General features: G+C 47.1%; 1 protein-coding gene across 1 annotated transcript; it reads left to right on the top strand.

Annotated features, from left to right (window-relative positions):
* The first annotated feature begins 2,126 nt into the window (after positions 1-2,126).
* Positions 2,127-7,270, top strand: LOC137167407 (immunoglobulin kappa light chain-like). Its single transcript, XM_067569537.1, has 6 exons — positions 2,127-2,163; positions 2,414-2,746; positions 3,372-3,687; positions 4,896-5,035; positions 6,308-6,354; positions 7,175-7,270. The coding sequence occupies exons 1-6, from the start codon at positions 2,127-2,129 to the stop codon at positions 7,268-7,270; spliced, it is 969 nt and encodes a 322-aa protein (XP_067425638.1).
* The last annotated feature ends 6,037 nt before the right edge of the window (positions 7,271-13,307 follow it).

The raw sequence follows: 13,307 nt of genomic DNA, 5'->3' as shown, positions 1-13,307 counted from the left end.
TGACCATATTTCTGGGTTTCTGACTCACCCTTTTGTCTAAGGCCACAGACTCTATGATGTGGCTCATTTGTTGCATTTTTATTTTAAATGAGGCCAGTGAAAAGCAGCGTCAGGGCCGGGAGGCTTTTTATAGCCTGCATCGTCAAATCTTTCAGAAATCCAGTTCAAGATAATACACATTCTTTCCATTCCCACTTACGGATACCCACACGGACATCACGCAGCCTGTGAAACTGGGAGCATAAAATGCCAGATGAGGCAAACAAACTACATAAGGACAGCTACGTTTCCATGGTTGAGCATCACATGGAGCAGCAGCATTATGTAGTGGGCAGGGCATTGTATGCGGACTCAGGAGACCTGGGGTCTATTCCCAGCTCTGACACTGACCTGCTGTGTGTCCTTGGACAAATCACTTAGTCACTCCATTTTCCCCATCTGTACAAGGGGGATAATTGCCCTGCCCCACAGGTGGTATGTGTGAAGATCAATACATGAAGGGCTGTGAGATGCTCAGATACTATGATAATGGGGGCCAGATGAGTATCTAAGACAGGAACTGTCTGTCACTATATGTTTATGCTGCACCTGGCACGATGGGATCTCAGTTGGAGCCCTTGTGTGTTACTACAATAATCGCTGCTGTATTTCTTCATTCATTGCAGCCTTGCAAAATTCCACTCACCTTTTCACCAGGAGCCAATCATTATTTTTGATGGATGAGTAAAATATCAATCTTTCTTTCATTTAAATCATAGTCAAAGCAATCCAAGCAACTTTGGGGTGTGAGCTAGGCAATTTTGTAAAACCAGTTCATTCTCAGCTATTCACACGGTGAATACTCAGAACTAGAGCTGGGAGAACAACGGATTTCCCAGTTTGCTGGCAATTATGGGGGGAAAAAATCGTTTCAGGCCAAACCAAACACACAATGTTTCAAAATTTTCAGCAAATCAAAAAGTTTTAAAAAACCCGCAAAAGATTGTGGGTGGAACAAAACATTTTGTTTCCGGCCATTTTTATACATTTTTTATTTGTTTTAAAAAAATAAAATTCAAGCAAATGTTGGGGGAGAAAAGTCGTTTTGAACCAAAAAATCGAAACGTTTAGAGTTTTCCTGAATTTCTTTGTTTCTTTTAGACCAAAAGAATTTGGCAAAACAGACACAAATTTGCAAAATGTCTGGCGTCGCCGACGCAGCATTGCTCACCAACAAAAAGCTTGGAGGAAAAATTTCGCCCTGCCCTGCTCACGATGCACCCCTCTTGGGCCTCACTTCCCAGCATGTGCAGCCGTTTACCTCTGTGCAATGTGGGTGCAGAATGGTGCCCTCCTAGGCAAATGAAGCATGGCCCCCCATTTTGCACTGGCCTAAGTGACGGTGCAAGGAGCAGGTCAATCAGTGCGGATGGAAAATCAGCGCCCCCCCATCCTGTTTCCATGAGTCTGAAGGAAACAGGTTCCTCTGGCCTTACTTCAGCATAACACAAGCGATAACAAGCGATGCTGGACACACGAGCGAAGGCCCTGATCCTGCACCTGAAGACCACGCGATCACACTCCAGCACCCCTATAACTTTAATGGGGGTCCGTGTAAGCACAGGGATTTGTCCAGGCAACTCGCAGTGCAGGGTCAAACCAACCAGCCTGTTTTTAGACCCAGACAAAGTGGGCGACAGTTTCAATGGGATGCTCTGTCTCTTTGGGTCCACAGCCCTACCCAGAGCTGGTTTCAGTTCTAGGCACTTTGAAGTTATAAATTGGATCTGAGCAAAGGGCATGCTTGCGATCGGCGTGTGTGTGAATAAACATGCTGCCCTGTTAGAAAGACACCGTGAGCCGGGTCCCACTTGCTGCCCATCGTTATGAAAAACCAGAAGGGCAATTTGGGGCTCTCAGAACTAATCCGGCACCTTCAACTAATGAGGCGATCTATTCTAGGAAACACCAGACATGCCCCATCCAGTGTGATTTCTGTGCAGGCACCTGCTAATTGTACCTATCACTACCACAGCCCACCCCACAGGGAGGCGTTCACTGCCCATATCATTGGACTCTTTCGCAGTCTAGTAGACAGTTACCTTTGAGCTGGGGTTGCAAGATGATAATTATTTACTCCTACAAAGATGCTGCTCACCAGATACCTGCTCTTGTCTTCCATGGGTAAAACCCCCTCAGCATTTCTCAGAGCATTTACCTTTAGAATTGAGAAAACAGCATGCCTCCTATTATGGGATCAGGGAATTTAAGAGAGCTAGATGCTTTGATATGGTCTTAGAATGATCTCTACCCAGGCACTGTTACAGAACATGAACATTATGCAGATTAATTCCTTTTAATTTGTATTGTCCCCTTTATTTGGGAGCAGAGGAAGAATGGATGTTAATAACCATACCTTGTTTTATCTCTGCAGTGTTGGGAGCATGCTTATCTGTGTACCAGACTCCACGATTCCTGTTTGTTGAAATTAGTGCTACAGCAAAGATCCACTGTTCTTCCACAGAAAAATTGGAAGGAGGTGGCTTTTTAGTTTACTGGTACAGGAGAAGAGGAAGTGAGGTGCCCATCTGCATTAAGAAATGCTCAAATGATCAAAATGTAAGTAAGTTTGCTTGCAAATCCGAGACACACGGCTTGACCCTGGAAATCTACAACGTCCAGCAGAGTGAGTCGGGTGACTATTACTGCGCAGTTAAATCCAGCAGCTATCTGACTTTTGGCAATGGATCCACACTGATTGTAGGAGGTAAGGAAAGACAATGGTGTAACTCAAGGGGAAAAGTGATAGACAATGTAGAGATGTTAAAAAAACACAGGAAAATGGAACAACATGGTACAATTTTCAAAGCTGAAATGGTTGGAAAGGGGGAAACCAAGCTGAAAAATAACAACTAAACGGAACTGCTAAGAAGCAGATTCTGCATTTTTGGGAACTCAATTAAAAATGTTCCTTTAATGGTCAAAGACGACAGAGATTTTTTTTAAAAAGAGCTCCTGAATAATAATAATAAACCTTCCTAGTCCAAACCTGTTGCTTTCTGCCAGTAGATCTCAAGGCACTTTAGTTTTACCCCTCATCACTATTTTTTGCCACAAGATCAGGGACGTTTCTGTCCTAAAAGCCATGAATTCATTTAGTGAAATTTAATCTTTTCTTTTTGTAGAACGTTTTACTTCGAATGAATCCCCATTTCATGAGATTAACATTCCCAAAGTACAAACACCAGTGTAATTGTATTGATATCAGTGGTGGAAGTGTACAATTGTAACAAAGTAAAATTGGTACCTTAATTAGATAATAAACAGCCGGCAGGTCTGTTGTGAGTCAGACACAGGATGGAACAATAAATTCTCTGCTTTATTCTGCTCAGACAGCTACACCTCCAGCAGCTGGGTTTTGCTTTTGTCTCCATCTCCCCATGGCCTCGTCTCCACCGGGACGGCTGATCTGGCTTGCATGGTCCACGGAATTTCCAACCCAGTCCAAATTACCTGGAATATTTCTGGGGATCGGCAGGAACAGGGGCTGATGCGGTCACTGAAAGCAAAGGACGGATCCTTAATTCTCATAAGTCACATTAGCGTCCCCACGGACACCTGGACCAGTGCGAAGATTTTCACGTGCGAAGTCAATTTCAACTCTTCTGGCAACAGTGTTAAGAAAAGTGCCAAGTATATCGAAGGTGAGTGACTTTATATTTGCTTCTGGAGTTAGAGGGGACTCATATCTCAACTATAGCCACGGGAAGCGCCCTCAGTCAGAGCTACTTGGAAATGATAAATTAAAAAAATAGTTTGTCATCACAGAAAGCTGGAATGTACCAATCATTTCAGTGAAGTGTAGAGTGCCTGGCAGTGGTGAGAAGGGAAAGGCAAAGCATTGCAATGATTGCAAGAGAATACCACTCTTCTTTCTGAGACCATGTCTACACTAGCTAGGAATGCTTTGCTGGTATAGAAACAGCCGTGCAATATACCAGCAAAATGCTGTCAGTGTGGATGCAGCTATACCGGGAAAGCTGGGTTTTGTACCCGCATAGCAAAGCTACTCCCATGAGTGAAACAGGCTGTACTGGTAACAGCCTACAGTAGGGGCATCTGTCGGTGAGGGCTCACACCTCTTCACCCTCCGACTGGCATAGCTCTGTTGGCAAAAGTCTGTAGCGTAGACCTAGCCTGAGACAACTGGCATGAAAAACACGTGTGAAGTATGTTACATGATGAAACAGTACCAAAGAATCCTGGGAGAGATGCTCTCATGGGGTTTAGAAGGAAGAGGAGTGGCAGAAGCTGCAGAGTAAATTCTGGTTAAATCACTGACCCAAGGGATTATCATTGGCCTATTGAAAAGGGAGAGTGAAATGGACTGTAGGCGCCTGCTGGCTTGTCCTGCAGCAGTACAAACTCAGGGTGAAATGTCACATGGTACAGCCGGTTGGGGATTTTCCAATTAGCTTTCTTTTGCCAAGAAGTGTCAATTTGTCAAAACCAAAACAGTTCAGGAGACAAGGTCAGTCTGGACAAATCTTCTGCCTTGAAAAACTCGTGGAGGAAAGTTTCAAAGGCATCGAAATGTCCCTTTCTACGTTGCTAAATGGGAAAGCGTCATGTTTCCAGGTGAAATCTTTTCGTGTAGAAGTTTTGGTAAATTGAGACTAAAAATAAACTAAGAAAAAAAAAAAGGTCAAAATTGAAACAAAACGTTTGAATTGACCCACACCGGTATTTGTTTCTTTGTTTTGGATTTTTGGGTCAGAGAAATTTGAGATCTTGACTTTTGGTCCCGATTCGGGACGGGAACATTTTTCAATGTTTGGAGAACATTCATGGGACTGGAAAACCGTTTCCTGCCCAGTTCATTACACCGTGTGCAAGCATGACCCTCACCCCTCAAGTAAGCCATTTGTGTCTGCTTCCTCCACAGCCTTTGAGGGAGGATGCTTTCAGTACGTCATACCCCTAGCAGCAGGGGGAGGCCTGGTGCTGTTGATGGCGTCTCTGAGCCTTGTCTGGATTTGCTGCCCTTCCACTCTAGGTAATAAACACAGCTCATCCCAGAAACTCCTGCAGAGCGAAATGCTGTTCCCACGTTTAACCCCAGGACAATACTAGCCCCGGGATGAGTGAACACACTGTATAAGTCATAGGCACCCTGCATGGTCTCAGTAGGTTTGCTTTCCAAGGTCCTGACTCTCCATTGCCCTGCAGCATGATTCTGACTCTCCTTCCACTCGCCTGCTGTGAATCCAGTCCACCCCACTAAAGGCAATGGAATTACACGGGTTCCAACCTGGTGCGAACGGGAGGGGAACTGGGCTCTTGCTGTGGTCATGTAACCCTGTGCGAAACGCTACTGGATCAGAGCAGTGCTGAGTGGCTCCGATGGGTGTGTATGAGGTGCAGGGCAGACTAAATCGGGCCCTCCATCTGGAATTCCTGTCCTCTCGCTGAAGAAAGGTTTGATCTTGGCGACGAAGCGAACGATGGACGAATGGTGCTGCTGTGGATGAAGGGGAGTGACCGAGGGCCAGTTTTTCCAAGGTTGTTAGGCGCCTCGTGGGATTTGCAAACGCACCTAAATCCCATTGACACCAATGGGAGTTAGGCACCTAGCCTGCTGAGGTGCTTTCAGAAATCCCAGTAGGTGCCTATCTGCATCTTTAGGCACTTAAATACCTTTGCAAATCTAGCCCTTAGGAGCACTGGCTTCCAATGAGACTTAGGCTCGGTCTACACGTGGAAGGCTTTGCTGGTGTCATTACTAGACAGGCAAAGCACCCTCGTGTGGTCACAGCTGATATTAGCAAAGCTGTGCTTTTACCAGTGTAGATTAGTCCAGCTTCCCCGAAGCAAGAAAAGCTACACCGGTAAAAGTGCAGTTTTCTGGTATAACTCTGTCTACACTGGGGGGGCTCCTGCCAGCACAGCTGCCACTCGGGGCTCACCTCTCTTTGCACCAAGTCTGTTGTGTCGACCGGGCCCGAGTCCCAATGACTTTCAATGACCCTAGGTTCCCAAGGGCAACGTTCTCAAAAGCACTAAAATGATCTTGGTCCCAATGGGAGTTAGGCACCTACATCTTTTTGAGGATCCGGCCCTTGATCCCTTAGGTGCCTTTGATCCCTGGTCCATATTTTGTAAAGCTTATCAGCGCTAAATCTCTATACACAAACATCTGTCTGCTTGCCCTGTGTTTGGCACGGCAGAGCCATGCCCGCACATTGCACGGGCGCCCCCTTGGTCTGTATGCTCCAATTTGGGGAAATGCCAATGAACAGAACCTTACAAATCTCTCTGTCTGTGTCAGGGGTCCAGCCCAGCAGCTCAGCACCTCCAGCCCCAGAGGAGAACCAGGTATGGCACCTTACCAGCTTCCTCTGTCGCTGTCTGTCTCAGATATTTCAGATGCTCCCGTTCACTTAGGGGCCTAGATAGATTGGTCCATAAAGTGGATTTAATGGGAAAAGTAGCAGAACGGGGGAAGAGAAGGGAACTGGGCTCTACTCTCAACTCTGTGTGTGATGCTGGGCAAGTCCACAAACTGTTCAGTGCCTCAGTTTCCCCACCTGTACAATAGGGAGAAGCAGGGGAATTTTGGGAGGTTTCATTCACTGTTTCCAGTGGAAAGATCTTCAGGACAGAGCCTGTCTCATTATATGAGCATGTCATTATCCCTTAACAGAGAGAGGAAGGATGGTCCAGTGGTTAGGGTATGAGCCTAGGACTTGGGAGACCTGGCATCAATTCTGCTACCGATTCCCTGTGTGACTTTGGGCAAGTCACATAGCCTGGCTGTGTCTCAGCTCCCATCTGTATAATGGGGAAAATAGCCCTGCCGGGAACAAACACATTAAAAAATCAAGGTGTTCAGATACTAATATAATGTGAGGCAGATAAATACCACAAAGAGAGAGAAATAGTATTTTAAAGCCCTTTGAAACTTGCTAATGAAAGGCCCTGTAGGAGCAAAGTTTATCACTAACCTCTTAAAGTCAGATTCCAGGGACGGTTTTCAGTTTGATGACACACCGTTTAGAGGAAAGGCAGAAGCACAAGAGGGAATTTTTAATAAGGCCCGTGGAAGCGAAACTCACTTAGATGTTCAGGCCTGTCACAGTTGGTATAAATTCATTTTACAAGCAGGGGATTAATTTTACTAAATGTCACCACGCAGGATGGAATCTTGTACTCTCATCTGGATTTTGATTCAAGGCATCGTGGCCGGAGCATGATGGAGCGACCGGCGAGAGGGAAGAGCGAAAAATCTTGACCTGCCTGGTACAGGGGAATCTGAACTGGGAAATGCACTGCTGATCCAAGTGGGATAAGCCAGATTCTTCCTGGGTCCCAGGGCTGATCTGTGCTCAATTTCTGCACCGATCTCGCAATACAGGTAGAAGAACCAAGTTAGTTAAATTAACGTAGGCCCCCTGTGGGGATGCAACTTTATGGCTAATTGAAAGGTATTGGGGTTAGTTATATTGTTTCATACAAGCAATACCAATAAACACCATTTATAACTGTTCACACTGGGGCTTGCATAGATTTAACACAATTCTTTCCCCCTGATTTAGTTAAACTGGTGCAAAAACTGGGCAGGTAGATCCTCACCTGGAATAAGCTGTCATAGCTCCATAGCTCTCGGTTTACACCAGCTGGGACTCTGGCCCTGAGTGCAGATCAGTGTCTCTTCTTTCATTCTTGGATCGCAGCTGGAAACACGGTCAACTGGCCTTTACTCTCCTGCTGTACCACTAGCAATTCCCACGGATTTGTCACGTGAAGTTACGTCACGTACAGCATGTGCACGCAGAGCCACAGATGTACTGGCACAGGATCCATACGTATTATGTATCACCGTGACCTTGCATTTTCTCAACAATTGCATCAAAAACAATTGCTGGGATTTCGCCACACATCTTCCCTTCCCATGAATTAAGAGACTCTCCTTATAAATACTGGTATTAGATTAATTTTAAATCTGCGCAGCACAATCTCAGCCTGGTTGTAAAGGATCCAAGCCAGGGGACGCCAAAACAAATATGTCCCCTTTAAGAAGGTCTCAGGGAAGGAGCTGCCTTAATAAATTTCACAGGGCCTTGGTTCAGAGCTCCTAAACAAAGTCTTTGGGCCCATCTAGGCTAGTCCCCAGGAGCTAAGAGAAGCTACAGTCTCCATAACTCCTGCTCAGTTTCCTCTTCCTGTTTAAATAGCGCCCCCTCCCCCTTGACTGTACCCAGGCTGGCTTCAGCAGACGTCTCCAGACAGTTCCTTAAATGGGTAGTGCACCCCCTGCCACACCTATCTTCACTGCAAAATTCACTTGTGTTATAGCGCCATTGTTAACTCAACCCCACCCCCACGCAAAGAACCTTTCTCATGCGTGGTGGCGGTAGTGACATGAGCTGGCTGGCCCAACTGTGGGTACGGGCTAATGCCAAACTGAGCCCAACTTGTCAGCTGCTAACACGACCGCTCTGTTGTGTGGACGCAGGCTAGGGCTGTGACTCAACTCTTGAGGGCCTCTAGTCCTCCAATGGCTACCTGTCTTTGCCATCTACCTATTCCCTGCCTGTAAGTCACCTGTCAGTTCATACAGGCCCCACTTACAGTGAGGGAAAGCTGAACTCCCTTTGAACGCTAATCGACTTCATGGGGTGGGAAAGTCTCTCCCGGGAAGTGGGACTATTTAAAACCAGATTAGACACACCCCTGGAGCAAAGGGAAAAATAATGCAGCTCAGGCGTGTTAACTGGGACATCTGGGGGATAGGTCTATTGGATCAAGTGATCAGCTTTCCCCGTAAAGATCCAATGTATGGTTGCCTTGCCCCTTGTGCAATCATTTACCCCAGTGCAAAGTGAAACAGGTCCCAAGAGAAGAATCTGTCAGGGGAGAGAAACAGTCTGAAAAGACTCCACGAAATCAACCATCAGATTGGACAAAAATGCTAATCCCGGCACTTCCTCTTCTTTCTTACTCTTTAAATCTTTGTCTGTATTCCATCACTGGAATTTAGAACTTCATGTTAGTTAAGCCTCCCTTAATTACTGGGATCTAGCTACTTGCATGCCCAGTAAGTGGAATTATTGCTAATACTGTTCCATGTAAGCAGCTGTTGTTGCATTCGCTATCACTATGCTAAATTGCTTCCTAGCGATTGCTCCAGAAAAAGGACATCCTAATTTAGGGGAATGTATTGGACAATGCAATACTGTATGTAGAGATGGGTCCAATTATAAGCATGCTCTGTCCCCCCTCTAGTTGTGGTTGGGCTACAGATAGAGGTTGATGGGCCTGCTACGTCCTTAGGTAATAAAACTGTATCTTGTAGCTCCTACAGTAGATGCTCATGAGGTCCCGCAGTTTGATTCCCACTGCCAACAACCCACTCATCACACTAGCCAGGATTCAAACCAGAACTTCCTCAATAAACATCTCACAAAGATTCAGATCTAGGTTTTTAGTTGAGGCTCAACGCTCAATTCAAGTTAAAAATTAACTCCACTTCCTCTTGACAGGTTTATGGGAGCATTTACTTGAGACTAGAGGTTAGCAGTGATTGTCCAGCCTGATCCTGCTAGAAAGGGCAGGGTCAGATGGTGGATACTGGGAAAACTGGTGATTTATGATTTGGTCTTTGTGTCTGCTGGGGAATTGCATGTTTCACATTATGTAAAATAAAAGGGACAAATACGACTGAAACCCAAGCTGCAGCACTCTCTCTGCAAAGCATGAGAAAGCAGCAGTGGTCAGAAAGGTCAAAGCAGCCGGAAGTTTGTTGTTTACTGAGACTTTGGCTGTAACGTATTTGTGGTTTGTTTAACCCACAGAGTCACAGCTCCTGAGTGTAAATTTTCCAGCTAGCAAAATACAGTGAGTTTGCTGTCATTTTTCACTGCTGTGTTTCGTCAAGAATAAAAAGACTGGAACAGATCCTTAGCTGGTGAAAATCAGCCACAGCTCCATCCAAGTCAATGGGCCAGATCCCCAGCTAATGTAAATCAGCATTGCTCTGCGGAAATCAACAGGGCTACATCCCCAATTGGTGTAAATCCACTGTAGTCAATGGACCAAATTCCCAACTGGTGTAAATTGCCATTGTTCCATTGGAGTCAAGGGGCCAGATCTCCTGCTAGCATAAATTGGCATTGCTCCATTGAAGTTGGTGGGCCACATCCCCATCTGCTATAAAGTGGGGCAGCTCCATTGAAACCGATGGGCTAGATCCAATGTTGGTGTAAATCAGCATAGCTCTATAGAAGTCAATGCAACAATGAGAATTTACGCCAGCTGAGGGGCCTGGCCTCCTAGCTACATTTTTCTTGAAGTTGGTTGACAGATCACAAGGCCCTGGTCCTACATGGGGGTAAGTATCCCTCGGACCTGTCTGTCTGGGCCTCTCACACACAGGCTACACATATATCTGGAGCTCCTTGCCATACTGAATTCTGCCCAGGGAGTCGGCACGTCTTCTACTCCGCCTGGATGCAGCCCCTGCCTGCGACCGTGGGGGAAGCGGCCGTCGGCGAGCACTTACTGCAGGTGCTGGTCATGCCGAATGGCTGTGCAGCAGTCACCGGGCATGTCTGGACTCTGGAAACAGGAGCAACTACTCTGACACACTCACTTCCAATGGGGGTCTGGAGCTGGGCTGGGCAGTGCATTGGGCTCTGACGCACGGCATCTGACGGCCATTGTTTTAGCGTTCACAGCTCAGAATGTTATCATCAGTCCTCAGATCCCTCTGCCTGGTTTTCACTTCCAGCCCCACTATTGACTCTGATCTCCTGCATCAGAGAGAGCCACACGGGGCCAGTCCAAACGACAAGCGTCACAGCTGGCACAGCCACCCGGCACTTGAAGGGGCATCTCTCTTCTAACACGTTTAATGGCTGACATGGACAGGACAACCCAGATCTAGCCTTTCACAACAGACATTATCATAGAGTCATAGACGTGTAGGATTGGAAGGGACCTCAGTAGGTCACAGCTAGTCCATGATCAAACATCTTCAGAGCATGTAAACTGGTCCAACTCCACCGATTTGTACCCGCTGGTGAGCTGGCTCAGAGCGTGGTCAATCCACACGTGGAACAGTGGCTTATAACTGTCATCATAGCGGATCAATCGGTGATAAGTGCAGAAAATATTCTCACTGGCACGGTTACGGGGCTGTGCTGAGCTCTCCCCGATAGGCTTACGGAGCCAAGTCAGAACGTGGATTCACAGATTATTAGGCCAGGAGGAACCACTGTGATCATCTGGTCTGACCTCTTGGCCATAAGACTCCCCTGAATTAATTCCTGTTTTCACTAGAGCGTGGGTGGGTCGCCTGCGTATGTGAGAAATCCATGCTGGGCCACAGTAAACTTGTAGGGGCTGAGTGTCATTTACACCTAGGCCCTTTTGCACCACTTGGGCAGCGTAAAGGGACCTTAAAATGGGGTTTAATTATATTTGAAGGCTCCATTGCATCACCAGAGTGGCATAAAGGGCCTCAGTATAAATGAGAACAAGTCCTATGGCATGGAGAGGCTGTGTGGTGGCTGGCATTACTGTATCTCATTTATATTTTTAGATATGATTTATATCTATTTTTTGTTTCTCAAAGCGGTAAAGAAACTAACTGATCTTGTTGCCTGTCTCTGTGCGGTTTCCTCCCCCCGGCCACTGTAAGAGCGACAGCGCGTTTGCCATGAAATGGAACTCACTCTTTGAACAAAACAAAACTCGTTGCAGGGCAGGTGTGTCACAGACGTCCAGGCCTGTGTGTGACCTTCCTGCACCGGCTCTAGCAGCCCAGCCTGTGCATCTTCTGTACACACACAAAACCTGCCGCTGGCTTAAAGCAGCCAGGGTTGCTTAGCTGCTGCTGCCTATGATCATGATAACATCTCAGTGATACTGTGTCCTGCTTCTGATATTGACAGAGTAACCTTAAATCCACAGTTCCTTTAGGGTCATTCCCTGGCGGGCCATGCTTTAGATCATGCCTTCAAAAACAGACCGCTGGCAGTGAGATCTTTGGACAAAATCCTTCATTCCAGTACTCCGGCAAAATGCAGTATCAACAGGAGTTGTTCCTGGGTAAGGACAGCAGGCTAGGCCCATATTGCATAGGATTATTCTCCATTACATATGGGTCCCTTTGTGCAATTCTGGCAGTACATTAGTTCTGTCCACTTTCGGGCCCCTTGACGCTACCAGAGCAGCATCCAGGGGCTTAGCACAAATGAGAATCAGGCAGTGCTTAATTCCTCTTGCATTACAGATTATGCACTGGAAACAGGCTCCCAGGATCACTAGTGAGAAGCTGCATGTTGTCAGACACACACGAACATGGACATCACACAGCTATTTAAGCACAGTGCCCAGATCCTCCAGGGTATTTAGGCACCAAACGCCCATCGATTTCAATGGTAGTTAGGAGCCTAAATACATCTGAGGATGTGGGTCAGTGTCTCCTCAGTGTGGCTCCTGCTGACAGAAAGGATCTGCCATGACCCTCCCCTTACCACTAGCTTCCAGCTGGACAGTGCTTTGAGGATCCCAAAGCACTCTGGACACGGGTTGTGATCCTGCAAACTGGGGAGCATCCTCCCCTACTATTGACCTCAGCCCATCACAGCAGGGGCCTCAGCACCCCACAGGACCAGGCCTTTTCACAGTCTTCAGGAATGTTGTCGTCCACCGACAAAACGGGCTTGGCAGGTGGCAGCTGGTTAACAGCCCCACAGCCGCCCTGCCGCTACCGCTAAGGGCAGGAAGTGAAGACGAATCACGTCTCCCATGGCAACAGCAGGTAAGCTGAGCAGGCTGCTGCAGTTACCCACCTGGGAAGCTGGCCAAGGCAGCGGTGATAAGGCCTCTCCACTTGCTGAAAGTGGCCTGGCACTGCCAGTCTCCATCCAAGACCCCAGTTTTAAGTTTCGTCAGACAGAGGGGCCCCTCCTGCGGCCCCGTGTGCACAATGAGCTCAGGATCAGGCCCTTCTCCATTCGTATGGCCACTTGTGATGTGCAGCAAGTTTAGTCCAGATAGGAAACGAAATGTAGAGGGCCAGATTCAGCTGGCTGGGACAACGTTGGGAATCCAGAGCAACTGCACCGACTCCCCCAGATTTACGCGGGTATGTGAGAGAGCAGAATCTGGCCTGAGGAATTTTCCAAGTCCCCTTTCAGATACAATAAGCTGAGCTTCAGCATCTCACAAAAAGGCAACAGACACGTTAGTGATGAGACTGACGTATTGTTTTAATCGGTAGTGTTATGAGGGCTTGAAAAGAGCCAGCTGTTACCCAAAGA

Source organism: Emydura macquarii, unplaced genomic scaffold (assembly GCF_026122565.2).
Source record: "Emydura macquarii macquarii isolate MOO-44397 ecotype Brisbane River unplaced genomic scaffold, CSIRO-AGI_Emac_v2 contig_2924, whole genome shotgun sequence".
In the NCBI taxonomy this organism is placed as follows: domain Eukaryota; kingdom Metazoa; phylum Chordata; order Testudines; family Chelidae; genus Emydura; species Emydura macquarii.
Note: the sequence above shows the minus strand (reverse complement) of the source record. Positions and strands in the feature narration are given on the sequence as shown.